This window comes from Cavia porcellus, unplaced genomic scaffold (genome assembly GCF_034190915.1).
Source record: "Cavia porcellus strain 051 isolate PalLab524CR breed Dunkin Hartley unplaced genomic scaffold, mCavPor4.1 scaffold_2, whole genome shotgun sequence".
Lineage (NCBI taxonomy): Eukaryota > Metazoa > Chordata > Mammalia > Rodentia > Caviidae > Cavia > Cavia porcellus.
The window spans coordinates 58703623-58730106 of NW_026947485.1; the positions used below are offsets into that span (position 1 = coordinate 58703623).

Genomic DNA, 26484 nt, shown 5'->3' on the forward strand with positions numbered 1-26484 from the left:
GTTTTAAAGACTGATCATCAATCGTCATCTCTCATGGGAACTTTTTTTCCCCAAAGGTTTTAATCCTTTGCTTCCACTGACTTCCACTTTCTTAGGTAGTTTCATGTTAAACAACTTAATGTCTAGGCACACACAGCAGAGATTTAGTATCATGAGAGCTAATATATATATATATTTGTACGAGAAGTTTTGTCCTGGATCTAGTGCAAAGGATTTCTCTCAAGTTTCCATTCTGAAACAGCAAGCCTTCTTTTCTCGACCCACAGGATAGAATTACATAAGACTGCTGGTAATGTTAATAGTGGGTGTATGTGTGTGGAGGGGGCAGTAGCTGATGCACTAGGATAGTTCTCTAACCCTTTGTAACAATTCACTCCAAAACTTAGAACCTTAACACAATAAATGTCCTATTTCACAGATTCATCAACACTGAAGCCATTTGGCTGGCAGTTCTGACTTATGGTTCCTCACAAGACTGCAGTAAAGTTAAGGGTTTCCTCTGCTGGAAGACCTGCTGTCACAGGGTTGTTGACAGGGGACCTCAGTTCCTCAAAGGACTCTGTTTCATGACTACATCTATTCACTGACTTCTCAAGTGTCCTTACAGTACAGCTTCCCCCATAGTAAGCAAGCACACCAAAAACAAAGCTGGTCTTTTTATAACCTTATCTCAGAACTGACATCTTATCACTATTGCCATACTCTATTCCTAAGAGGCAAATCTAGCCCACACGTATGAAGAGGAAAATTAATCACTACCTCTTGAAGAGAGGACTAGCAAAGAATTCCTTAACACTTACATTTACAGTTTGTTATGAAGGATGTTACCAAGGACACCGATGAAGGTGCAGAGAGCCAGGTATAGGTGAAGGGGCGACACACAACACTCTCCATGAAACTGCAGGATCAGTGTCCTGGAAATGCTTCAGACGCTGTCCTTTGAGTTTTATGGAGATCTTATTGCATAAACATGATTTTGAATAAACAGTATGGGTGAGGAAATTCCCGACTGCCATTTAGATTCTTCTCCACCTCTCTGTACAGCATCCTCCCTTCAGGGCACCGAGGAGGACTCCTCTGGGATGAGGAGGGTCTTGTGACCTGCTGTTAGTCACAGAATTTCTTTATGGTTCCCTCTTGAATTTGTATAACTCATGTTGGGAGGGAGATATTCTAGTTTCTGCAGCCTGCCTTAGAGAGGCAGTTTTCAGCCAGGAAACATGGGCATAAACCAACAAATATATATGTACTCCATAGGCCACCCCCTGACTTTTGAACACAGATCCCTTACTATAACCCAAAAGATATTGTCACATCACTCAAATCACTGTCAGTCATTAACAATTAGCCTAGTCAACATCAAATTGAAAGAACACGTCTTCTCTGGGGAGGCCACTCATGTTTGCAGGGTTCCCAAAAGCACCAGGAATCTCAGCGAGTAAGTAGTCCCGCCCTTTCAACCATCTGCTAGAATAGAGCTAAGAGACGGCATGTCTTGCTCTTCGTTTCTCTTGGAGTGTTAATATAATACTGATTCTCCATTCACAACCCACTTTTTATCATAATCCCTAGCAATTATGTATTCCTCGTTCCCTTCCATTGACACTCAAACTTAGCAAAAGACACAGGGATAAGCCACTGTGCTGGTCTACACTGCAGTAGAAACACTAGTCTAGCGAGTGTCTCCCTCTCCATCCCATTCAGACAAAGTAAGGTTACACGGTGCAGAACCAGTGGTGTCCTTTTGCCTTCATGCAATATAGCTGCACCTCTATTTTTCCAGATGGAATGAAGATATAACTCATTCCATTAGGCCACTAGCAATTGTGACGTAAGGTTTAAAAAACAGTTTCTTACTGAGTCATCAAATTCCCACTTACAGCACTTGTAGGGAAATATTCTTTTCAGATGTGAGAAAGAAATAAAGTACCACAGTTAACAGCTTCCTTCACTACCTCCTTCCCCTCAATGCCCTAAAAAAACAGGAAACTTCTGGCAGACTCTTTTCATCCTATGCATGCCAAAGGTGAGCACCCTTGTGAAAGCAGGGAAGCCAGCGCTATGCCTCTAGCTTGTCTGCTCTGGACAGCTGGTCTCCTACTTCTCTATCACACCAGTACCCTGGGATATCTCTGCCCATTGATGGCCACTAGGCTGTCTGGTGTGTTATTTGGTTTGAGGAAGTTAGGATTGGCTATTCAAACTCCTGCAATATCTTTTGTTCTGGTTCTTCTGAGTACTTGGCCCTTTTATCGACTCAGCAAAGCCCAGGCCAGAATGAGTATTTCTGTGGGGATCTCCTCTCTGGGGCTACCAGCATGTCTCACTTGCCAGTTATGGGCAGGGACTTTCACAGGGGATCTATCTCACAGCCCTCTGCAATCTTGATCTCTTTTGTTGGCAGACAAGGCTTGTTGGTATTTTGTGCCTCCACGTTACAAGAGGAACATGTCTAGATTCAGTCCATTTCTGAACTGCTGAGGCCCCTTCCTATGTGCACTCATTTAATGAAATGTTTGTGGGGGGTCCGCTTGTCAATTCACTGCCTTGTGAAACTGGGAAAACGTTCTTTTGATGGGCACTAACATGTGCTACTTTAGTGTGCCCCACACAGGGTACCCGCTATCCTTGTACCAGTATAGCCCGCCAGGTCATGGACTACTGTTCATGTCAGTAGAAACCCAGACACAGATCACCAGGCTTAGTTTCAACTTTTTATTACCATATGACATCCTTCCAAACAGGATGTCAATTTACCGTGGAATTGTACCCACACCAAGCAGCTCGTGTCAGCCTGGTGAGAACTGTTGCAAGGCACTTTCAAGTGTTGGCAAAACCCAGCAGTTGCTCCCACAGTTGCAGAATGAGTCCTGGGGAGAGAAACATGGCCATCACATCTCTTCTTTCTTCTGGGGGCACAATACTGTGTAAACCATTTGACTTCTCTAGTTTCTAAAACACACATATGACACAAGCTGCCTACATAATAGTTTCTAGGCTGTGCTTTAGACGACAGCAGAGGTCAGCAATTGTTTTTTTTTTTTCTGTAAAAAAACAGTAAATACTTTTATATATGGTTTATTTCTTTTAGGTACCAGAAATCAAATGCTTGCCAGGCAGCTGCTGTGCCTCTGTACTATATCTGTTTCCTCTGATAGTAAATATTTGAGGCACCACAGACAAGACTGTAATTTAATTTTCCATGTACTATAGATGAGCTACAGGCAATAAGCAAATGAGTGTGGCTTTCAGTAAAATTTTGTTTACAAAAGTAGGCAACAAGCTGAATTTGGTGTGTAGCCTGTCATTGGCTGACCTCTGGTATATGGCCACTGAAGTTGTTGGAAATCTAGCATGTTGTGTTATGGTTTATGCTTAGATGTCCTCCAAAGCCTCATGTGGTCACAGGGTTTTTTCAGAGGTGACAGCATCTACAGTGTGATTCGTAGTGCAATCTGGGATTAAGAAGAGTTGGTGACTGCTGGATCAGTCCACTGATTGGATTGGCACTGTCCTAGTCCCAGTAAAGACTGGATATAAGGGGCAGAGAGACTTCTTTTTGTTGCTTTTGCTGTCCTGTGCTGCCATGAATTGTTGCCCCTCTGCCATGTGCCAATCTGTCCTGGAGCCAGTCATCTCTACAAACTGTGAGCCAACTAAATATTTTCTCTTTTAACTTTTGGTGTTGGGTATTTTGTCTCAGCATCAAGAAAAACATGACACTTAGTGATTTATCTCCTTATATCGTAAATCTTCAAAGAAATTTGCCTAGATGGCATGGCTATCTGGTCTATCCTCACATCTTTTGCAGTGTGAAATTCAGTGTTAAGATAATCAAGACGACTGAAAGAAAATTTGAGATTTTTTTAGGTGAAGAAAACACCAGGACATAGACAGTCTTCATTCAGCATAACAAGAATAGGTATATAAGGGAGGAGAACTGGCTTGGTACAAGGAGCAAGATGGTGTCTTCATACTATTTAATTACTGACATGAGGCAAGTAGTCTATGAGGCAGTACTTTTTACAACAACTGTGAGGCCACGCTGCAGCACTGCAACTTTGATTCAAGGTGTAACTACATTAGGCAATCCATTTCCATAAGCTCCTCAGCTCCACAGATGCCTCATTCAGCAGAAGAGTGGAGTAATGAGGAAACATGACTTGTGAGTACCAAAGAGAGGATTCCAAGTAGAAGCTGCCCTGACTAGTTAGGACTGAATGAAACTTCAGGACCAGATAGTATCTCAGTGTGGGATGGGAGACAGGGTACAAGGATAACCATTCGGTTTGCAGTATTCATAAACATACTTCAGGTGATTCTTTTCCGTCACCACAAGGATAGGATATGTAAGTTCGTGGGTCTAAGTTCCCCTCCTCGTTCCTGAAGTTCGATTTTGCAGATACTTTTCTCCAAGTCACTTACATTAAATTTGTATAGTCATGTCAAGCACAAGGGTGAAAATTCCACTTTTCTTCACTTGCAAAACTGTAAAAGGTAACTTCCTAAGGTGTGTAGTATCATCAGGTAGACACCTGGTAAACTTAACTCCTTAAAACTTGTCTCACAACTTTTCATTGCAAAACAAAGCAACTAGTCATTTTTAAGTTGAATTTAAATGCCAAATACTATCTCTTTAATTAGATATACTTCAAAAATGAACATTCTTATTTCTCAAAGTGGTTTGTTTTTGCTGAAATTTCATGCCATCCATACAGTTACTATAGTCCTTTAAGGTAACAGGTCTAACACATCAACCCTCCTGTTTTGTGCTTTCCCAGACTGTTTTTTTTTTTTTTAAAACTCTGAATCTATAAAAGAGTAAAGTATTACATTTTATTGCTACAGCATTCTCTGCAGGATATATGCAACTTTCTCTGAGGTTATTTCATGAAATTTAAATTCATTTCCATAAATTTTTGGGTGTAATCAAACAAGAATGCTGTTTTTTCTATTTACAATACTCATAGCTGGGAGCAGTACAAAGACTTGGAACTCTATAGATATCTAGCTTCTTACCTTGTGATGGAAAACATGCAAATTAAACGTCAGGAGCAAACATGATCCAGTAAGACACTCCATTCCATAAATGAGGCCAGAAACAGCTCACAGATACCACACACCATCACTGGAGAGAGTGGGCCTCTGTGCTGCGTAATGTGCCAATACCCTGGTCTGCCCATAAACATATGTAAACTATTCCAGTTTTACTAATAACTTTATTTAAATAAGACACAAGAACTTCTATACTGAAAAAATACAAAACAGAAGCCACACATCTCCTCATGTAAAGCCATATTGTATGATAACTCAAATACTGTTCAGCACAGTGGCTAAAATTAAACAGTACAACTATATACAAAATTTAAACAATTTCTGACAAATTTCTACAGCTGAATGTAGGATACATTTGAGCTCAACAACTTCTGGGAAATTTACATGGCAAAGCATAAGCTTTAACACATTTGGTTCAAAACTTTAATATATGCTAAGAACAAATGTACAACACAATATTTAGTTTCTCATGAGAAAATAAAAGCACATGTCACTATAAATATCATACACCAGATTTCATCACCAAAAAAAGCATATTCAGTCCATCTTTCTGAAATTGATATTGATATCATTGCATCTTATTTGTACAAAAGCACAGCGTAAGATCAACATATCATGTAATGTTAAACCAGATATCAGAAGTTAAATGGAGCTCATATTTATCTTACTGAACTAGAAATTCTCTCCCTTTAACCATAATCTACAAAATATAGTATTTTCATCAAGGCCTGAGATTATTAGGGTTAAAGGTGTCTGCTGCTGCTGAAAAGGTTGTTTTAAAAGATTCCCCTGTGAAAATGGCAAAAGTAAACTGAGTGCTTTTCTCCATGACAGTCTCCTATAACATAACACTGACTAACTGAAAGGAGCCAGATGCACCTTCAAGAGAGATTACTGCAAACTTTGGTGGAAAGAAGAGATTAGGATCATGACAAAATCATACACTGAATGCACGCACACATGCTCACACACGAACATATACACACATATATATATAAAATATTTCTTTTAAAAAAAAGCCAATGGTGTTGCATTCTTCTGTATCACCTCATCCTTCTTCAATCTCCTTAAAACAACAACAACAATAACAACAACAATAAATTCCAAGAATGACTGAAGGGAACCGAAACATTCTTTTAACTGTAGGCACCTTGTTCCATGAATTCTTAAAGAAAAACTTGTGCCATACACTTCAGGTGCAGATGAAACAACTCTAGGTTTTACTGAGCTGAAAATAATGGAATAAAAATACAAAAGCTTCTCTTTACTTGTGGATATTCTGCGCTACAGAAAACAATTATCTGATAGTCAAGCTCTTGCACTAACTAACCAATCAAGAATACCTAGGGCTCTCTTCACACTCTGTGGAGAACTTATGTCAAGTCTGCAAGTTCAAGGCTACGTATTTGGGTTTATTCTCTACTTCATTCATCCAAAATTTTAACTCAACTATTCATGATAGTATTATGTGAGGGTTAAATAAGACAGCTTCAAACTACTGGTTTTTGTAAGTGACTAAATAACCTACTTATGTTGCATCCATTGAGACCATGTATTTTCTCTATGTGAACACATCTCATGCACCCAAACTGCATGAGAAAAATAAACCAAAAGTGTGTGTCATGCTTTAATCTGCAAATTAAAGAATTTCCAAAAACAGAAACTAAACACACATATCTTTATAGATAAAAATTGTAGCAATTATGAACCTGATGGCCAACAAAGAATAAAAAATATAAAACCCCCAACCACCCCCTGTGAAATTTTGCTTGTTCTGAAATTAAACCTAGACACTCTTGTCTTTAAATTTCATCACACATGATGTGGAATGTTTTATGTACAATCTAGTACTGAACACTTTACCTGCAACATTGTAACAGTCATTTACTGAACAACACCTGAACTTTTAAAAATACCACATTTACACGTGTTGAAACAGGGAATGCAACAGCTGTTTTGACTGGTAACCACATGACGAAAGTGATGTCACACACCACAGATTGCCGGTTCTCCTCAAGTTCACCCATGTCCAGGGTTATCACTCACCTAGGGTTGAATGCACTTCTTATTCTAAGAATATGGAATGTAATGAGGAAAGGGAAATGCACAAAATAAGGAAAGAAGGCAAAAGAGTGATGTTCCCTCTTTAGCTTTGTAGCTGTGAAATATTTAATATCCCAATATGATATACATTCCAAGTTACCTGAGTTAGACTTCAACTGAAGTACCTGAAGCTAGGCCATAGGGTGGGCACTGTGCAACTGTTGTGGCCATTTTTTTTTTGCATTGTATGTATTACAGAAATTAGAAACAAACACCTGGGTCAATTGTAAACATAATTCTGAAGTACAGTATTCTCCATAGGACAAAACACAGCAAGACATTTTCTATTTAGACAGGCAACTTTTTGATATTAGAGCTTATTTATACTGAAGAATTTGGAACAAAACACAGGACACAGTACTAATCTGTCAAATGTACTATGAAATGCATAGTCTCCACTTAAAATGCTGAATGACACATATATTTTGCAAGCATTACTGCTTTCCACAAAAACTGCTGAATAGGAGTTCCGTCCCTGCCAAGATCAGTGTTAAGAGATACTTTATGATGCTGATAAGTATTTTGTTGTCGGTGGTGGTACTCAGAGAGTTTGTCACTCCATGCAGATAGATGTCTGAGATCAGTTCTTGGAACATGGGGTGGAGGCCAGCTCCCCCTCTGCTTTAGATGACGACATAGTTCTGAGCAGAGATGTGCTCCTCACCCTGCAGTTCCTGCAGGAGCTGCTGTTGCTGGGATGGCTGCTGGACAGAGGCTTCCATGGAGCCTGCAGTGCTGGTGTCATCAGACAGAGATGCGAAGGAGACTCGGGATGAGAGCTGCTCAACGGTCAGAGTTGCCAGAGCTGAATTCTGGCCAGAGTTAGGAGAGTTCTTGAGCATCAGGTCAGAGGCAGGTAAGAGAGGGCCTAGAAGTTTCACAGGACAGAAAGCTGATCCGGTGGGGATGAAATTAACCTTGTTTTTGTCAGGACATGAAAAGAGAGGGGCCGAGATAGGCTGACGAGACCTAAAACCATAAAACAAAATTAGGTTTTGAATCATAAAAAGCTTAGCACTTTCAGGGACTGGAAAAAAAAAAAAGGTGGGCAGGAGCTCTCTAAAGCTGCTAAAATGTGAATGGCAAGGAAATGGGTTCAGTATACACAGATGGGTAAACATCTTCCATAGCACAAGTCAGCTGGCAGAATACCCATTTACACAGCACCAAAGTGGTATTTGAGACACAATTTTCAAAAGGACTAGACAAAAAAAATTAAAAATTATAGAGATCATTAGTTTTCTTTCAATCATTCAGGAATGTGGAAAAAAATCTACAGTACAGCTGAAGATTATGCAAGGTGGGGATGTCTGCTCTGTTATAAAACAGCATACAAGGGGTAATACCCATCAAATATTTGATTTTTAGTACCCTCTCCCGTTTCTACATCCACCTATAGATGTGTGGTGAGGGGGAGGTTTCAGGGGTCTGTGAAAGAGTCACTCAGCCCAACAGAGGAAGGTTCACCAGCCCATGCTCTCCTTCCATTCCTAAACCTAGGCAACAAACTGCTGCAAGATTGGTCCTTGTTCCCTTCTAGGTTTCAAGAGCACAGCAGCTTCCTTCAGGCACTTGCACTGGACCAAGGGATGGGTGCATCCAAGAACCACACAGTCTTCCTTTGACTATTCTGCCCAGGGTTTACAGCATGAATTTCTAACTTACACACACTGTAATTTCAAAAAGAAAAAAAAATCTGAACAGAAATCCAAAATCCATGAATAAACAAGCAAATGTGCCATTAGAGAAGAACTATCTTCCTTCTATCTAGCACTGTCTATTGTCTAGTCAGGTATGAATTTGCTCCTATGTGTCTTGTCAGCCATATAAATAAACAGGGTTTTTGAAAGGAAAAGTCTTAGACTGAAAAAGATGCCTTTTAGGGAGAAAGGAAGAATGTCCAAGTCTCTGTGTATTGGCATATACATTTCCAGCATATGAAGTTTAATTCTCCTTTAGTCAGATCTCTTTTGCCTATGGATTCCCTTTTCATAAATCTGCTTTTGAAACACAGTATCAGCTGGATAGAGTAGTTGATTCTCTATAATCAACTGGTCTCAGTAAAAAGCTTCACAGCTTTGCACATCCCAGCTGATAGAAAAGACATTACTTACGCCATTTCCTCAAAGACCTTCACTCGCTCACATCCCTCTGGGGGCTCCCGTTTGAACATGTAGCTGTTGTTTGGTTTGGGAGATGAAGCATACTTGGGTAACGGTGAGCTACTCCCACTGTCTGTAAATTTAAAGCAGTTATATTAACTAGAGATTGAAAGCTCTTTTAAATTAAACTTGATTTCCAAACAACCTTCTGCACAGCTTTTCCACTACTCCCCCTTTTCTTCCACCACAGAGCCTCTGTGTTACAAAGCTACTTCTAATATCTTCGTGTAGTACATTTCTTCTAAATAAAAACTTGACTGCAACAGTAATCTGCCACACTGTGGAATATCAGGGAGGATATTTTGGTCCAGAAAACTGTTTTGAGTAAAGTAGAGCTGAAATACTGAAAACAAGTATGTCACTTATCATGTATTTCAAGAATGGGAATCAATGGGCTGGTATGTATCACTCACAGAAGAATTATAAATTATTGCAATACGATGTTTTTTGTGCATTTTCCCACTTTCCAATCAACTAAAAATTTTAGCATGTGAAATAATCTTCATTATATCAGCAGAAATGATACTTTTACCAAAACCATGAATAAAATGTATGGAAGGAAAAAAACAGGTTTGTAACATGTCTTCTTCCATTTGCCTATCATAAAAGGGCAATTTTTCTCAGAATCTTTCTTAGAATGTCTATAAAAGAGCCTTTTCAGTTTGCATTTTAGCTTCTTGTAGATGTAAGAAGTCCAAAAACATCTCTACTTAATGTATTTTCCTCATATTTTTTTCACTAAAAAGAAAATGGTCTATTCATGAGAAGCTGTAAAATGTATGTGCAACTTCTCTCTTTCCTATCTGGCAAAGGATTTTGGAAATTCAAGCTCAGAAAAATGTGTCATTATCTTTTTAACATGCCAAGTTGTAAAGTCAGTAATGTATTTGTATAAATATAATAGTCCTATTTAAATAAATTCTGACTTACTGCAAGCCAATCTCCACTGCTAAAATACTAAGTACATGACCAATTGAGATGTATTATTTTCATCTATTTTAAAAGATGGCATTAGTATCATAATTATGTTACAATTTTGGTAAATTGCTTTAGTTTAAGATATAGAACAGAAACTGAGCAACATGAACAGTTTTATCATTATTAATAAACTATAATACATTTTTAGGAAGCAGACCCCTAATGCACACATAAAATAAAATATTTTATTTTATTAAGATTCAAAGACTATCTGTTAGTCATACAAATGTAAATTTGTACTTATATTTGAATATGGCTATATATCGAGCTAGGAAATTATTGTCTGAAAAATAAGGCAGCTATACCATTGGGAAATCTAGGGGAAAAATCATGTGATTTATCACCATTATGCATTTCCCTATATAATTCACCAATAGATTTTAGAAGGAATTAAATAATGAAATTGGGTTTTTTCATATACTATTCAGATTCAGGAATTTTCTTAGATTCCTAACATTTACTCTGTAACTTGTTTAAACAAATAGGAGGAAGGAAGGGGAATATGATGGCTTCTTCAGCATAGAATGATATAAGGCATTACTGTCCTCAGCAGAGCTCAGAATCTGCCGTCTCTAAACAAAGCTGGCAGAAAGGTTTTGATGGCAAACTGTTTAAGAATCACGATTTGAACACCAAAAGTACAATCTGACCTCATTTTGCTATCCAAACAGCAATAAAAGAAACACACGAGATCAGGAATACAAATAAGCAAACACGGCATGTAACACCTTCCCAGAGGTTGCTGCTGAGCAAAGCACAGCCTACACAGCACGCAGCATCAATCTAAAAAACAAGAGTGAGGCTTGTAACAAGTGTGTCAGGTCATCAGTTAGGTGTTACCATGTTGTCAAAGAACCATTTTATCAAGTAAGAAAAGTCACCTTGGTCACATTTACAGTCTTGTGCGGAATTTCTTATATTAGCAAGCCTACCACACTATTTCTTAGTTTTACTGGTCATTTCACATGGCTAAAACACAGATTTGACTTGAATAAGCTACAAAACCAAACATCGTTCCCTCAAAAATGTGCAATTATAATTAGACTACTTTTCTTCTTAAATTTTTTCTAATTTTAAAGCCTCTCTCTCCTTTATTATTGGTACTTCTAAGTGCATCAGATACAATTAAACTGGAGAACTACTCATGAAAATGCTAAGAACCTTGATTTACAATTAAGGTCACCAGACATATGCAGGCCTAGCTGCATTACCTATGGTTAAGTCTGATCTATGTTTTTTCATCTATAAAATGGGAATAACATATACTGACCAGATAGCTGGAAAATGTGCATAAAAGTGTTAGGACACAGCCTGAAACACAGGAAGTTCTCAACAACATCACTATGATGGAAAAATATACTTATAGTTTGATAATTTAAAAAGATGAAACATTCAAATGTATATGTCTATTCCACTCTCTGCAGAGAAGGTTAAAACAACTGGCATTTTAAATAGGTTTGTACACTCTTAACTATTTAGTTACATAAAGACAAAATTGCATTTCTGGCAGGAAAGTAAAAATCTGATTATACCAGATTCACCAGGTTTGCAGTTGCCTAGCATTTACTCTGTACCAATCCACAGTAAGATCTTTTAATGTATAGAGTTCTAGCATCCTGAAATTAAAACTAATGCCTAAAATCTATAGACTGCTGAACATAAAAATACAGCAATAACCAGTAAAACATAATTCTTGTTTTACCTTGCTCAGACAGGTATCTGAGAAAACAAGTATCTGTTCATACAGTGCTATATTCAATGACAAGCTAAAAGTCTAATAAAAGTATAAAAGTCAAAAGCGTTAGATTAGAAATATGACTAAATAGCAACTAAACATAATTACTACTCCGGTATTGAAATTACTTCTTTTGTTTCAGCAAATGAAATTATCAACTGTAGGGTGGTCTGATGACCTAATGAAATCAGGAATACCATAACAATTATATGGTATTTCTGGGCAATAAACTTTTAGATCAAGGTACCATTATGGTTATATCAAAAATCTGTACTTTCTGCTAATTCTAAGAACAAACTGAGAACTTAAACTAAGAATTAAGAGTCTCTAAATTTTTTCTACAACTTCAAAGTCTATGCTTTATGAGAATGCTACTTATTTAAATGAGAATTTTAATAAAACATAATATATGGCTAAGATCTTCTTTAGGTCAGCATTCAAGAACAAAAGATAACAAAAAACAGTATGACATTTTGCCATTTCTTACTTTTGAACTTCAAATCAGATTGTTTTTTAAATAAGTGGAACTCGAATTACAATCCAAATGTTAGGTCCATTAATTAAATGTTTGCCTATGTAGGTGATTTACATGCTAGTTGTTTATCTTTCTTTCAGTATCAACTGAATGAAATGAATTTACAAATTAAACAAATTATACTTTTTTTGTTTTTATGTGCTCTCAGTAAGTGAACTTCTTCCACAACACAATCCTGATACACAAAACAATACTATTCTCTCCAAATCTGTCAGTCCTTGCCACACTAATTACTCATTCAGAATCAGACATCATAGTTAAAAAGGAAAGCAAATCACATGATGAGGAGAGTCTTCAAATCAATTTAAAGACTAAAATCATGACTCTATAACATAAATCACTATAGTAAAGGCCAACCAGAAAACAAATAAATTTTTACAAAATATTTCATATCTTGGAGAATAATGTATTTAATGATCCCAGAAAAAAAATCACTTCGTTTTTATATTCTTTTTCTTTTTTATCGGTACCGGGGATCGAACTCACAACTGCCCGCTTGCAAGGCAGGCGCTTATGCCGCTGAGCTAAAACCCCAGTCCCAGTTTTTATATTCTTAAACACACAAAAATATTTTGAGGAACACTGGTTTTCCAAAAACAGTGTTTACATTAAGTGGCTTCTAAAGTATCCTACAAGAATCAATCAAAACTGCAATTTCTAATAAAAGCTTCACTACAATTTTAAATGTTCACTTAAATATTTACTGAGCACATACTATCTACAAAATAGAAGGCAAAGCACAATACAATAAATGACTTACTGCAACATTAAATACAACTAGTATTTCTTCCCTTTTAAAAAAAAATTCTTACCAAAAAGAAATGGTATTGTAGTATCTTTAGGCAGATCAATGTGAAACCTTACACTTGCCATTATATTTCCTTAGAAACGATTCTCTTTTTACCGTTACCACCTCACTAATATGGTGATTGTTACCCACATCTCCCACACTAGAACTGTGTTAGGATTTCACCACTATAGTACTTGTCATCTCCTGTCTCCTGCAGTCTCATCAGCCCTCAAACATTACTGTTTCTTCTTTAGTGTTACTGCTGATTCTTCTACTCTTTCTCAGTGTCCAAATCAATATGCTGACATTCAGGAAGACAACAATAGAACCTTTATACATATTTACTTTTCATTTTTTGAAAACAAGTACACTTTACTAATACATAGCTAGCTTGTATTTTACGGGTATAGTGAAACTGCATGAGGGATACAGATTCAAAATTACTGACAAGGCTGTGTGACAAGTAAAAAAGTTTGAAATGTTTTAAGAATAGACTACAGAAATGGCACATTACTGTGCCCCTCTGCTTCTCTAGTTCCACATGAGTTAAGGTTCCTAAATATTAAGCTGGTCATGTCCTTTAAGTGACAAAAGTTCTTGGTCCTTCATTTCTCTTAGTATGGCCCATAAAGCCCATAATGTAATATTAGTCTTTCTACTTCTCTAATCATTGTGTTCTACTCCCCACCATTGACTCTCATGCTCAAATCACTCAATTTCTTAATCTTCTCCACACACCAGGCCCTTTCATAGCTGAATACTAAATAAAGTTAATTACTTCTACAAACACAGTAAGATACTCTTATGGCTTATAGATAAAATGTTCCCCCAAAGCCTCATGTGCTCACAGGTGGGAGTGACTGAGATCATGGGTATGTGATACTGGATCAGTCCCATTGACCGGAGCAGCATACGAATGGATCTACTGAAGGGGGAAGACCTGTCTTGGATGTCAGTGGCACCAAACAAGAGGCTTGTAGCCTAGATGGAATAAAGGGGAAAGGAAGTTTCACTGCTTCCTGCTTGCCATGCAAAAATAAAATGCTTTTCCTTTGCTATCCTGCTGTTCCTTGGAATGGGCCGACTGTAAACTGAAACCTCTACAAACTGTGAGCGAAAATAAACTTTTCGTCCTTTAACTTGGGGGTGTTGGGTATTTTGTCCTAGTGATGAGAAAGTAACTAAGACATATTGTACAAAGTTCCCACAGAAGATCTCTGTTGGTATCTGAACTCCAGAAATTAGAAAAATTACAGTACTTACTTTCTCTAAGCCTCAGGTCCTCCAACCTTTGCAACATCACCTACTCACAGGTTGGTAATATCACAGGAAATAACAAAAGTAAAATCATTTGAGCACATTTACTCATCGTAACAATTATATGAAGCAACTGTTCCCAATTCATAGGTGAAGAAACTGAGATACTAAGGGGTTACCTTGTTCAATGACACATTATTATTAAGTGGCAGAGCAAGGATTCAGTCTGGACAGCTCAGAGTCGACTTATTACTGTTACATTACTTGCTACTGTTTTGATCCATCAAAGAATATGAAGAGATGACTAGATAATCAAGCTTTATGTAACGTTTTGTAGAGGCCTACCATTCATGAAACAATTTTACAGGGTCTGCCTTCTATTAGTCTCCAAGAAGAGACTACTGAGCAGACTTTATGAGCCAGTATTTCTTAAAAGAAACACAAAAGATAATGTGGAAGAAAAATCCAATACATTTCCTTTCCTCTACCCTAGGTGATGCCCCCTTATTTCCCTCTTGGTTTGGGACTCATGGGTCAGAGTTTATCTGTTACCAGCACAATGAAGTGAAACAAGGGGACGATGAAATAGGTCTTAGCAAAGTCATTTCCTCTCCCCTAATTTCTATAGGAAATTTAAATTTCATGGCCACTTTCTCAACTAAATTACCTATCACTAAGTTAGCATAACCTTTAGTTTGACTATTTTTTATTGTTTTTCTTTAAGAGCATGTCATTTGAACAATAAAAAGTCAAATAAATATAATTTAATAACTTAAAGGAAAATCATATATTTTCAACATATTATAAGGAGATATCTCTTTTAAAAATGAAGGTACTATGCAGAGTACCTCAAAATATCTTCAGTGATCACAATATCAAGCCAGCCACTAATGCATTTGCCCATCAATGAGCAAAATAAAGTTATCTGGTCTTGCTGGTACTTACACCGTGGTAAATAAGCAACAGGAGAGACAGTGAAACTAACACAAGAATGTTAAAATTTTTAGTTTGCTTATATTCTAGACTCTGAGCTATAACAGCTAGAACTCAGTTGTATATTTACTAAGTAGTTTTGAGTTTAGTATCTAAGAGAGGTATCACAATGAAATTAAATGTTTTTAGAAAGAGGGGAATACGGCATTTATTACCTGCCCATTGTTATGGTTTGTGTTTAAATGTCCCCCCCCCCCTCATAAGGTCATGAATGTGGCTGAATCTAGCATTTGTGATTGGTTTGCTGTCTAGCTCTGGGATTGGTGGTGTGAGTGCTTCACCTGCCCAGGGGCAGGTAGCTGGCATAGAATATAATGGAGGGAAGGGGGCATGTTTTTTCCTTTTGCCTTTTATGCTTTTGTTGCTTGCGGCTACTACAAATGGTTGCCCCTTAGTCATGCCTAAGTTTCAGCTGAGAACCAGCCTAAGAACCAGCTGAGTATGGACTGCAATCTCCAAAAACTGTAAGATAAATAAACCTTGCCTTCCTTCATTTTCGGCATCAAATATTTTGTTTCAGCAATAAGAGAAAAGTAACCAAGACAACTATTATGTGCTATCAGTTATTGAGAGTATATGTACTATTAACTGTTGTCTTTTTTTAAAAAAAAGGGAAAAAGACCTTAGGAATATAATTCTTCATCAGTTTTAACTTATGAAATAATGCCCTTTCTGGAACAGCACCTTTACAGTCTGTCATTTTAGCATCAAGAGATTCTTGTACGATAATAAGCATCCTAAAACCATAAAGAAACAATCTTGAAAACAGATCAAAATAGTGATTTTCACGGTGTAGTTGTTAAAAAGACTTATCAAATTTGCTTTTACAATACAAACTACAAAATCAAAACTTCCACAAAACCTTGACTGATTTAGATACTTAGAAGGTTGCAGGTTCAAAATACAATGAAAGAGAAAGTTAAGATGTAGAACTTTAGATATCAACATAAATAGAATTAGAATGTATTCAGAAAGGAGCGGAAAGGTGCCTGAAACTGGCTGTTCCAAAAGTTTGCTTGGGATCAGCCCTAGTCCCTAAAAAGATGATATTTTTCTTTTTCTCTCCTGGGGTCAAGGGCTGCTTAGCCTTAATACCTAACAAGTTTAATAGAATTAATGAGGTAAGCTCATAGGAGGTAAATAGGTTTATATGCATTAGCTTGGGAAACTCTATACACATAGCATACTGTTCCCTCAAGAAAATACAGTTTACAAGTAAGTAATTTATGGACCGATGAAATACAACTCTCAGTAGTTGGCTTGAGAAAAATGGTTCCATTTACTTCATGATTACAACAATCAATGTTTCCACAATATCTTGCAAAATGGCAGACTTCTGTAATAACTGCCTAAGTGAGTGTGCCAAACACCAATGATACATGGCAGACTCAAGTCTAGATTTTGTGGCTGCCTCAGCATCAGTCTGGCTACTATTAAGGAATATTGGCAAAACTGCTCAAAGAACTAATATTTTGAGGCTGCCATCTGTATTACATAAATGATAATTTTTTTCCCTTGCACTTTGGGCATGATGATATAGAAGACTTAGACCACATTTTAGCGTAAGTTTTGATAATGCCAAGATGTGAGCTATTATTCTGGATCTCTGATTTTTTCAGCCTAAGACACTTGTGAGATTAGTTAGCCTAGCCACTTCATATAAATGAACACGCTGCCATCAATTCTTTAGGTTACTGGAAAAATCCTGTGTGGATAAAAAATCCAGACTCAAGGCCAAGACCTAAACCTAAACCAAATCAAACAAACAAAACAAAAAACACCTGAAATGAGCATCTTGCAAGCTAGAATTTTCTCAGTGATGTTTGCATTTTGACATTACAATTTATATAACCAAAGGGAAAACCAATGTGCTATTCAGCTAAAATTATCCATGATTCATGGAAGATAGAAGTTAGGAATAGGTAGTAATATAGTTAGTGAAGTCAAGAAAAGGGTAAGAATGGAACAAATGAGAACTAGAGAAATAATCAGCTCAACAGGACATTCTTTCCTCACTAAAGCCTATATTCACTGCAGCTGCTCCTGTGTGTGTGTCTACCTAGGTTTCCTAGGGTGGTGGAACTAGCTGTTATACCAAAGAACAAATTTTTACAGCAGCTGCAAAATATATAAGTCCCCCAAACTGATCTTAGTTGGCTACAAAATTACAGGTACTGTTTCTGTTTTCATAGTTGAAGAAAATCAGCAGGAAAGCTACATGTTTGTACTGGAAATAAGAAAACCAATTTATAGTTTAGTGTAGAAAATACAAATCAAAGAAAAGAATTAGTATTTTTAGAAGCCCAAAATCAAAACAAAACAGATCAACCCAGAATCTAGACTTTCTACAGCAATCAAGAGTCAGAGACTATTCAATAGTTTGAATGACAAAACATATATAAGATTCAGAAATTATAAAACTGACAACTCTTTCTTTTGTACTTTTAGTGTCCTAAATATGGCTGTATAACAGCATATTGTTTACATTAATATGGGGCTGGGGATTTAGCTCAGCGGCATAAGCACCTGCCTTGCAAGCAGGCGGTCGTGAGTTTGATCCCTGGTACCGATAAAAATGAAAAAGACCAAAAAAAAAAAAATAGCATTTAAAATACATTAATATTACTCCCTATAAAGCTATAAATTCCTTAAAGAAATCACATAATATTTATCTTTATTTCTCCATTCTCTAATACAGTATCTGACATACAGTAAATGCTTAACCAATATTCTTAAACTAGGAATAAAAACTCAGTTAAAAACATCTTTACTCTCAATCCTGAAATACATGTACAAAGTCATATATAAAAGCAAAACAAAAAAACAAAGAAAAAAAACTTTAGTATTCTTTTCCCAAAGGTAATATTTCATTTGAGATTTAGAATCTTCACATATAGGCCAAATATTTTCCTAAAGAACAGAAATATGAGGTTAATTTTAATCACAAAGTAAAATCCTTAAAATAAATACAACAGAAACTTTAAGAAACTAATTCTTAAACAGAAGTTGTCTTGTGGAAAATGAAAAACATATCTTAAAAGTTTCAGAGGTCTCTTCTATGTCCATCATTTAAAAAAAAGATTTTTTACAAAAAATCACTATTAGCAATGCTCACTACCATTTATTAAGGTTTTACCACATACCAAAGACTGTATTTTACTAAAACATGCATTTAGTCCCCCAAATAATGAAGTAATATCCCAAAGAAATATTTTTTAACCATTAAGGAAAAAACTATTAACTTTAGAAATGAACTGGACCACTGCTATAATTTTACATATTAAACTAAAAACATATTGAGCTAAAAACAAAGAAAACATATTGTACAGAGAGATGTCAGACACAGAATAAAAAGACACAGAGGAAACATACAAAGTCTGAGAAAAGGAACTTAAGAAATTGAAAGAAGTCAGATTATTAGCTAATTGGTAGAATACAGTATAAAATAAAAGTTAGTAGTTTACATGGCTCCCTGAAGGCACTGGGAAAACTAATAGGTGACAATAATGATGACTCTTGAGGCAGCAAGTATAGTTTACTGAATCCTTAAGAATTAATATAGATTTTATGCTCAAAATTTCACAGGATTCAAATGCACTACTATGCAGTCTCACAACTAGTGTCATTCTTAATTTCTGTGTTATAAGATACTGCATCTTGCAAAAAAATGGCAGGAGTGTGATATGGTTAAATTTGTTCATACTATAAATTTTCAGGAAAAATAATAAAGAACATAATATTGTTTGAAGTTTACAGTCTAAATGAAGACCCCTTATGCGTTCCTGAAACCACTTATTTATCTGTCTCAAGGATGTATTTACTTACAGGCTCTGAAGAGACTGTGACAACCCATTAATCAAACTGTGATTCATTTGGTGATACCATCTTCCCAATACTTTTTCTTTTTGGTTCTGAGTCTCTCAGTTTTCCAAGATATAAAACTTAAGATATGAAACTCAAGCTCCAGAACTAACTGCCTAGGCTCACTATTTCCGCTTTACAACTTATCCTAAGTACAAATATTAATAAGTAACAAAAGTAGCCAACTTGAAATATACTCATCCTATCAGTATGAAAAAAGAGTATGAGGTTTGAAATTAGCCAGAATGACCTGTTGCACATTTGCTATCTATGTGACCTAAAACTTAACAGTATTACCTAATATTTCCATTTACTTTCAAAACACACACTCATGCTGGAAGCTAAGTATTTTCTTATTGCTTTTACCGTGAAACATCCACAGTAAAATGGCTGCAAGGAAACAACTAAAGGAGTTCATATGGAACAATACCTCAGTGAAATAAAAGTGACCTACTGACACTAAAAACACAGAGGCTTTCCACTTGAAGCAAAGAGAAGTCTGCAATAACTTTATTCTTAACGGATGAAGCGGAGCCCACAAGTACTTCAATAATTAAAGGGTGAAAAGAAAAGGGGAGAAAAGATATAAAACCAAGAAAAGAAAGTCAAAAGTAGCTTCCATTTAACATCTAATAGGTAGATACAATGAGCAAAAGAATAACCCAGACACAAAAGAATGCATATTATTACCATTCCATTTCTACAAAATTCACAAAGAGGTAAAAACTAAATTAAGGTGGAAGAAGTCAAAATAGTGGTTCTTCCAGGTGCAGGGAGCAGGGATACTGTCTATTAAGAAGCTTGTTGGGGGAGCTGGATACGATGATAAACTTGTTCCATACCTGTGTAACCCTCTGACCCTTCGTGAGTGTGCAGAAACACAAAAAACTGGCTGGACTGAACACTTTAGATCCTAGCACTTTATAAATAAAATCATAAAGAGTGGGTGTCAAATCAGAACAAGGAGCATAAAAACTCTGTTAGATTTTTGTAAGTGCTAGTTTTTCTACGTTCTAAAATTTTTGTTGTCACTGATTTATTTATGGTGAGATGCAGCATGTGTATTATAAAAAATTCAGTGTTTCTTTGGCAACAACTGGAAAGGTGGAGCTCAACAATCTATATTGAATTCTCCAAGGGTCAGAATTTCAAAGAAACAAGTACAGGAAAGAGTGAACACCTGACAACAGGCCAAGAGAACTGGGAACATAGCTGGGGCATGGCAGGAAGAAACCCCAGAGCTTCGCAACAGTTAATGCTTAATCTATACACCATGACAAAATAGTTCTCATGCCCTATAGGCACTTAGTAAACTATATATACTTGGTTAAAAATATAATTCCCCCCCCCCAATTTTAAAAAGCATTTCCTCCAAAATCACTGACTGTAAAATCTAACTTTAAGCATGAGAAATAGTAACTCTACCACTGAAACCATTACCACTGGACAACAAGGAAAAGACTTGGGTGAAGTTGTACACACTCCATTTTACAGCTTTCAGTAGCTGTTGGAACCATGCGCTGTGCTTCTCTGACACATTTATGGAAGATGTTTGTGAGAATCACAAAGGGGGAATGTGAAACCAACGAACAAACACACCTAGATTAACCAATCTTTTACGTCATTCAACAAAAGAAAAAAATGATGCAATGATCTAAGATAAAGAAATAGACTGTAATGAGCAGGCCCTACAACAAACTCTCTAGCTAAGTGGATGCCTCCATTCTCACCTTTATCTCGATCATAGATCAAATCTTCTGTTGAGCAAGGGCTACCATCCTGGGACTCCGGAGGACAAAAGGGGGACACACAAGGTGAATGACTGCTGCAGCTACTGCTGCGCTCCTGCACAGAAGGAGTCTGAGTGTCGATGCTTCGAGTACTACTGCTCCGGTAGTGAGCAGGGAGTGGAGCTCTTCGACCATCTGGTATGTCCAAAGGCTGTAAGAGGAACACCATCACATATATGGCGACATAGCATACATTCTATCCCACAGAACACATATGCATTCGTGCCTTCCCATTCAGACAACATCACTATCATCACCATAATTAATTCTTCAGCTAATAAGGATACCAAGTTCATGTCTAACTACTAACGCTACATCTTGGGGATCTTTTTGAACTAAAAATCTCTTTTACACAAGTGTTCCTCTTAAAAAAATATTCTGTGGCTTCCTCTATGTATTCATGGGTTAGTACTTCCCAAAATACTTCTCATGGGCAGCAGGAGTTTAAATATTCTATCCCTAATGCCTCGTACTCTATGTGACACCTAACACATGTCCAACAAACAATGCTGAATGAATTCACTAAATAGTCAAAATAATCACTTTTATGTCTAGTAAGAAAAAAAAAGTTTACTCACAAGTATATTTTCATTTGCTAAATTTCTTATTTTAATTTTCTAGAAGACAAAACATGATGATGCTATCTCCTTTGCAAACTACCCAAAATTTATAATCAGCTGGTTTACTGTATTAATACTCAATAGAGGGTACTAATATAACTCAGAACAATTCTACTAAATTAGCATACAACTAAGTACAACTACTTAAAATTTTGCTTAGTTCTAATGCACTGTTGTAAGCTGGCAAAAATAAGAAATCTTCGTTGTTTTGGAGACAGGGTCTCCTTTGTAGTTCCTGCTGCCTCAGGCTCCTGAGTGCTAGGATTAGAGGCGTGTACTACTAGGCCCAGAATCAAAAAGAAGAAATTTAAGGGAAATTAAAGGCATATATGTTGGACCAGAGTATACCTTACAGTTTATCAGTCCAATGTCTTGTTTTCACAAGCAAGAAACCTACAGCTCAGAGTTCCTATTGCCACAGCTAATTATGCAGCGTGAGAACCTGCTGAATGGATTCCTTCTATTCAACTATTCTGATTTTATTGTAAAAACAGATTTTACTCCACTTTGTATGCTAGCAAAGTCTAATCGACAAGTAGAAGTCTATATATTAAGTTCTTCCTTAAATAATTTAAAATACTGGGGATGCAATTCTAGGAAAAGGACTAAAATGTTAGTTAATTTATTACTTATTTTCATTAGTGTCTATTTTTACTCTTGAGCTTTGAAATTTCAGCAATTTCAGACACACATACTACCAGAGAAGAAATGGAGGATTCAAAATATATTAATATTTTCTATAATAAGTGGCTTACATAAAGGCTGAAACCTGAGACTACTGAAAAAATCTACACGATGTACTGCTGCTAATCTAAAACAATACCACCTCTACAATCTGACTTTACTATATAGAGAGTATCACTTAGTTAAGTAAGAGGGTACTTTGTGAACAAAAAGTATTTTTCAATTTAGGAATGAAACAACAATTTACTTGGTCATATTCTGACAAAATATAACTTTAATGAATGTGTTCATGTTGGCAATCAGTAAAATAATAATACATCACTTTGCAGATTAAAAAGTTTAAGAACTTGAACTACAATATCTTTCATTCATGTCTTATCTGAGATTTCTTTGTACTTCCACTTCTTAGTTTATAAAGATTATGAATTTTGCCAACAAATTTTGGTTTTTGTTTGTTTTTTGAGACGAGGTCTCTCTATGTAGTCCAGGCCTAGCTTTGAACTTAGGGCAATTCTCCTGCCTCGGCCTCCTGAGAGCTGGGATTATAGGCATAAACCACCATTCCTGGTTTCTCCAATAAACTTTTATTGGGGGATATAAAATTATAACAAAACAGATTTTAGAAAGTTATATAATTACACAAAGTAACAATAGGAAATACAAAGAACTGTAAAATCAACATAGTTAACATAAAAGTTTTTAACTAAAGCTAGGTATTTGATTTATTAAAGCTTTGACATATCATAATTTAAAATTTCTGAACATTAACACATCAGTTTTAAGCTTGCAATATATCCCAGAATGATTCTGAAATGGCTACTGTTAAATTAAAATATGATTTACTGCCACTAGCGGACTGCGGGGGGAGAGAAGTAGGGGCCTCGCCAGGAGGTGATCCCTGCCTGGAAAGCAGCACACGGGCCAGCTGCTGCTGGAGTGGGTACAACCACACCCACTCCTCTCAGTGAGTCAGTGCCATTCCTGGACTGCGTGGGGGGAGAGCTCCAGGCCTCACCAGCTGGGAAACCATATCATTTTCATTGTCTTGTTGGATTGGGTTTTATTCTCTTTCATTCTGTTTATGTTAAATTTGATGGCAAGAGCACCTACTTGAGAGATAAGACATATTATGGTAGCCATTTTGGATTTATTAGTGGCATGTTTTGAAATCCTTTATTGCATTCACTGTTTTGGCTTTATTGTTTATATTCCATTCTATTCTGTTCAAATTTTACTATGTCCAAAAGTATCTGCAGCTATTTTGAAGACAACAAAAGGCATTATGGTAAGTTGTGTTGTTTTTGTAAGGTTTTGCAGTCCTGTATCACTTATAGTAGTTTATTTTTATTGGTTTTATTCTGTTATATTTTCCTTGGCTTTATCCTCTTTATAATAAAATAAAATAATTTACTTAAAAGCAGAATGATTTTTACAACTTTTATATTTTAGTAGAATTTTGCTTTTAAGGAATAGTGACATATATAACAGATATCAAATTTCCAAAAATTAGATCAAATTTATTTCCTTATATTCTTCTTAATGTATAAAGGAAACATTTTAATAGGAAATAGCTAAGAGATGGTATGATATTCAAAGTGTTCCTCTATAATATATTTAAAATAGAAACCTAATTGAATATGTAAAAGTGAAATAGCACAACCTTTCAAGGCATAATTTGGTATATTCACCAATATTTAAAATGTAAAAATGCTTTGACCAAACAATTTCACCATCTAGAGCACTGCCTGTGAGGACAAACACTGGAAATAATCTAAATGTACATAAAAAAAATTTATAAATTATTGCATATTCATAGACAGACTCACTGCACTCTAGGAAGGTTGCCCAAGAACCAATAAATGTTCTTGTATTTGCTAATCGGTACTAAGAAAATCTTAATTTTTTACTTTATAAAAAATAACCTAACTCTAAATTACTTTAAAAGCTTCCACATTATTCAAAGGACTATATACATATGACATACATTAAATCATATTTTAGTTTCAAAAACCGGCTACAAAAAGAATTAGGTCATAGGTTTCTTCATAGTATCTCTTTAATAATATAGTCAAATAAAATGTTCCTATTCGAAAGTGTCCAGACTTGTTTTCTGGGACTGAGAAAATTTATAAACACTAATTCAAAATGGATCAAAGTCTAAATATGAGTGATAATTAAACTTATCATACTCATAGAAAAAAATGGAATAAATCATTGTGATCATGGAGTAAACAACAGTTTCTTAGACATGGCACAAAGAGTAGAAGCAATCTTGAAAAAAATAAATCAGACTTCACTGAAATTGAAAGTTCTTCAAAGAACAGTATGTCTTGTACTCTGAGTAACTCCTTTGAAGATAATGACACACAGAGTGTTAACTATTGTTCTTATTATGGTGTTATTAAATTGGTTTTCTTCCATGAAATTAAAAAAAAGAGAAGGGAAAAGAGACAATAGAATATAACTTTCTATTTTCAAATGATATATCTGATACATGGATTTGTATTTAGAAAATTAAAATTTTACAAAGAACACTTATGACTCAATAATAAAAAGACATTTTAAAATGGAGCAAAGGATCTAAATACAAATTTCTTCAAAAAGGCTTACTAAGATAGCTCACAAAAGGATACTCAAATTATTAGCCATTTGGAACTGGAAATCAATACCATGATGAGTTGCCACTACACTCACTAGGATGGCTATAACCAAAGAAAAGACTAATTACAAGTGTTGGCAAGAATGTAGAGAAATTGGAACACTCATACATTGCTGGTGGCAATGTGAAATGGTACACACACTTTGGAAAACAACCTGGCAGGTTAAAGATAGAGATACTATGTCAGCAATTCCAACCTTAGGTATACACCCAAGAGAAATGAAACCACTCATAGCAAACTAGCCATGACAGCCAAAAATCAGAAATAGTTTAAATGTGTATCAACTGACGACTAGATAAATAAAATCTGTAAAACTAAATATTGTTTGGCAATAAAAAAGGAAATACTGATATATAGTGTAGATGGATGCATCTTAGAAATACTATATTAAATGAAAAAAAGTTAGTTTTAAAAAGGACACACACTGTGTGATTCTGTTTATCTGAAAGATCTAGAAACAAGAAAATCCATAGACCCATAGCGTAGATCAGTGATTCGCACAGGACCTGCTAAGGGGGAAATGAGAGATGAGTGCTAAAGAGTATAGAATTTCTTCTAGGTGTGTTGAGGGTGATAAAATGCCTTGATTTTGACAATAGTTGTATGAGTCCATGGATATGCTAAAAATCACCAAACTGTGTGCTAAAAAGGGTAAATTATACAGTAAATAAGTTGTATTGCCCTGAAGCTGTAACCAAAAACACACTGGTGAAACAGTTTGTAGTATTAAAGAAAAATAATTCAAATGTCTCATGTAACTTTACCTTGGACACTTCCTCCTTTCCATTATTTTCTTTAATGAATACCTTTTCCAACTCAGGACTTATTCCTTCTACATTGCAGGGCACACGTGAAACTGATGATTTTGGCACTGAAATATTTGACAGTGGCATAGGGACTGACCGTGATCCAGTAGCCTATTGGACCAAAGAAAGTGGTGTCAAATTATTTGTGATCAAAGCAATCAAAAACTGAGAACAAAGCAAATTTTAAAACTGAAAGGCTGGCGATGTAGCTCAGTGGCAGAAATGTTTTTTTTTTTTTAATCGGTACTGGAGATCGAACTCACGACCGCCTGCTTGCAAGGCAGGTGCTTATGCCACTGAGCTAAATCGCCAGCCTCAATGGCAGAATTCTTGAGTATATGAAATTTCAGGTTCAAGCATTAGCACTACAAAATAAACTAAAATCAAAAGTCAATGACCAGTTATTTTGGACACTTCAGATAGAATAATAAATTTGGTACACACAAATGTATATG

At 36.0% G+C, this 26484-nt stretch overlaps 1 protein-coding gene across 5 annotated transcripts in view; it reads right to left on the bottom strand.

Moving 5' to 3' along the window:
• Positions 1-5199: 5199 nt before the first annotated feature.
• Glcci1 (glucocorticoid induced 1) overlaps positions 5200-26484 on the bottom strand; it is a 92827-nt gene continuing 71542 nt past the window's right edge. For all 5 annotated transcript variants that reach the window (XM_063242209.1, XM_063242191.1, XM_063242188.1 and 2 more), the window contains exons 5-8: positions 25988-26140; positions 21200-21410; positions 9273-9393; positions 5200-8127 (exon numbers count right to left, since the gene is read on the bottom strand). In XM_063242209.1, coding sequence (XP_063098279.1) covers positions 7782-8127; positions 9273-9393; positions 21200-21410; positions 25988-26140 — 831 coding nt within the window. In that variant the 3' untranslated portion in view covers positions 5200-7781. The remainder of the gene's footprint in view (positions 8128-9272; positions 9394-21199; positions 21411-25987; positions 26141-26484) is intronic.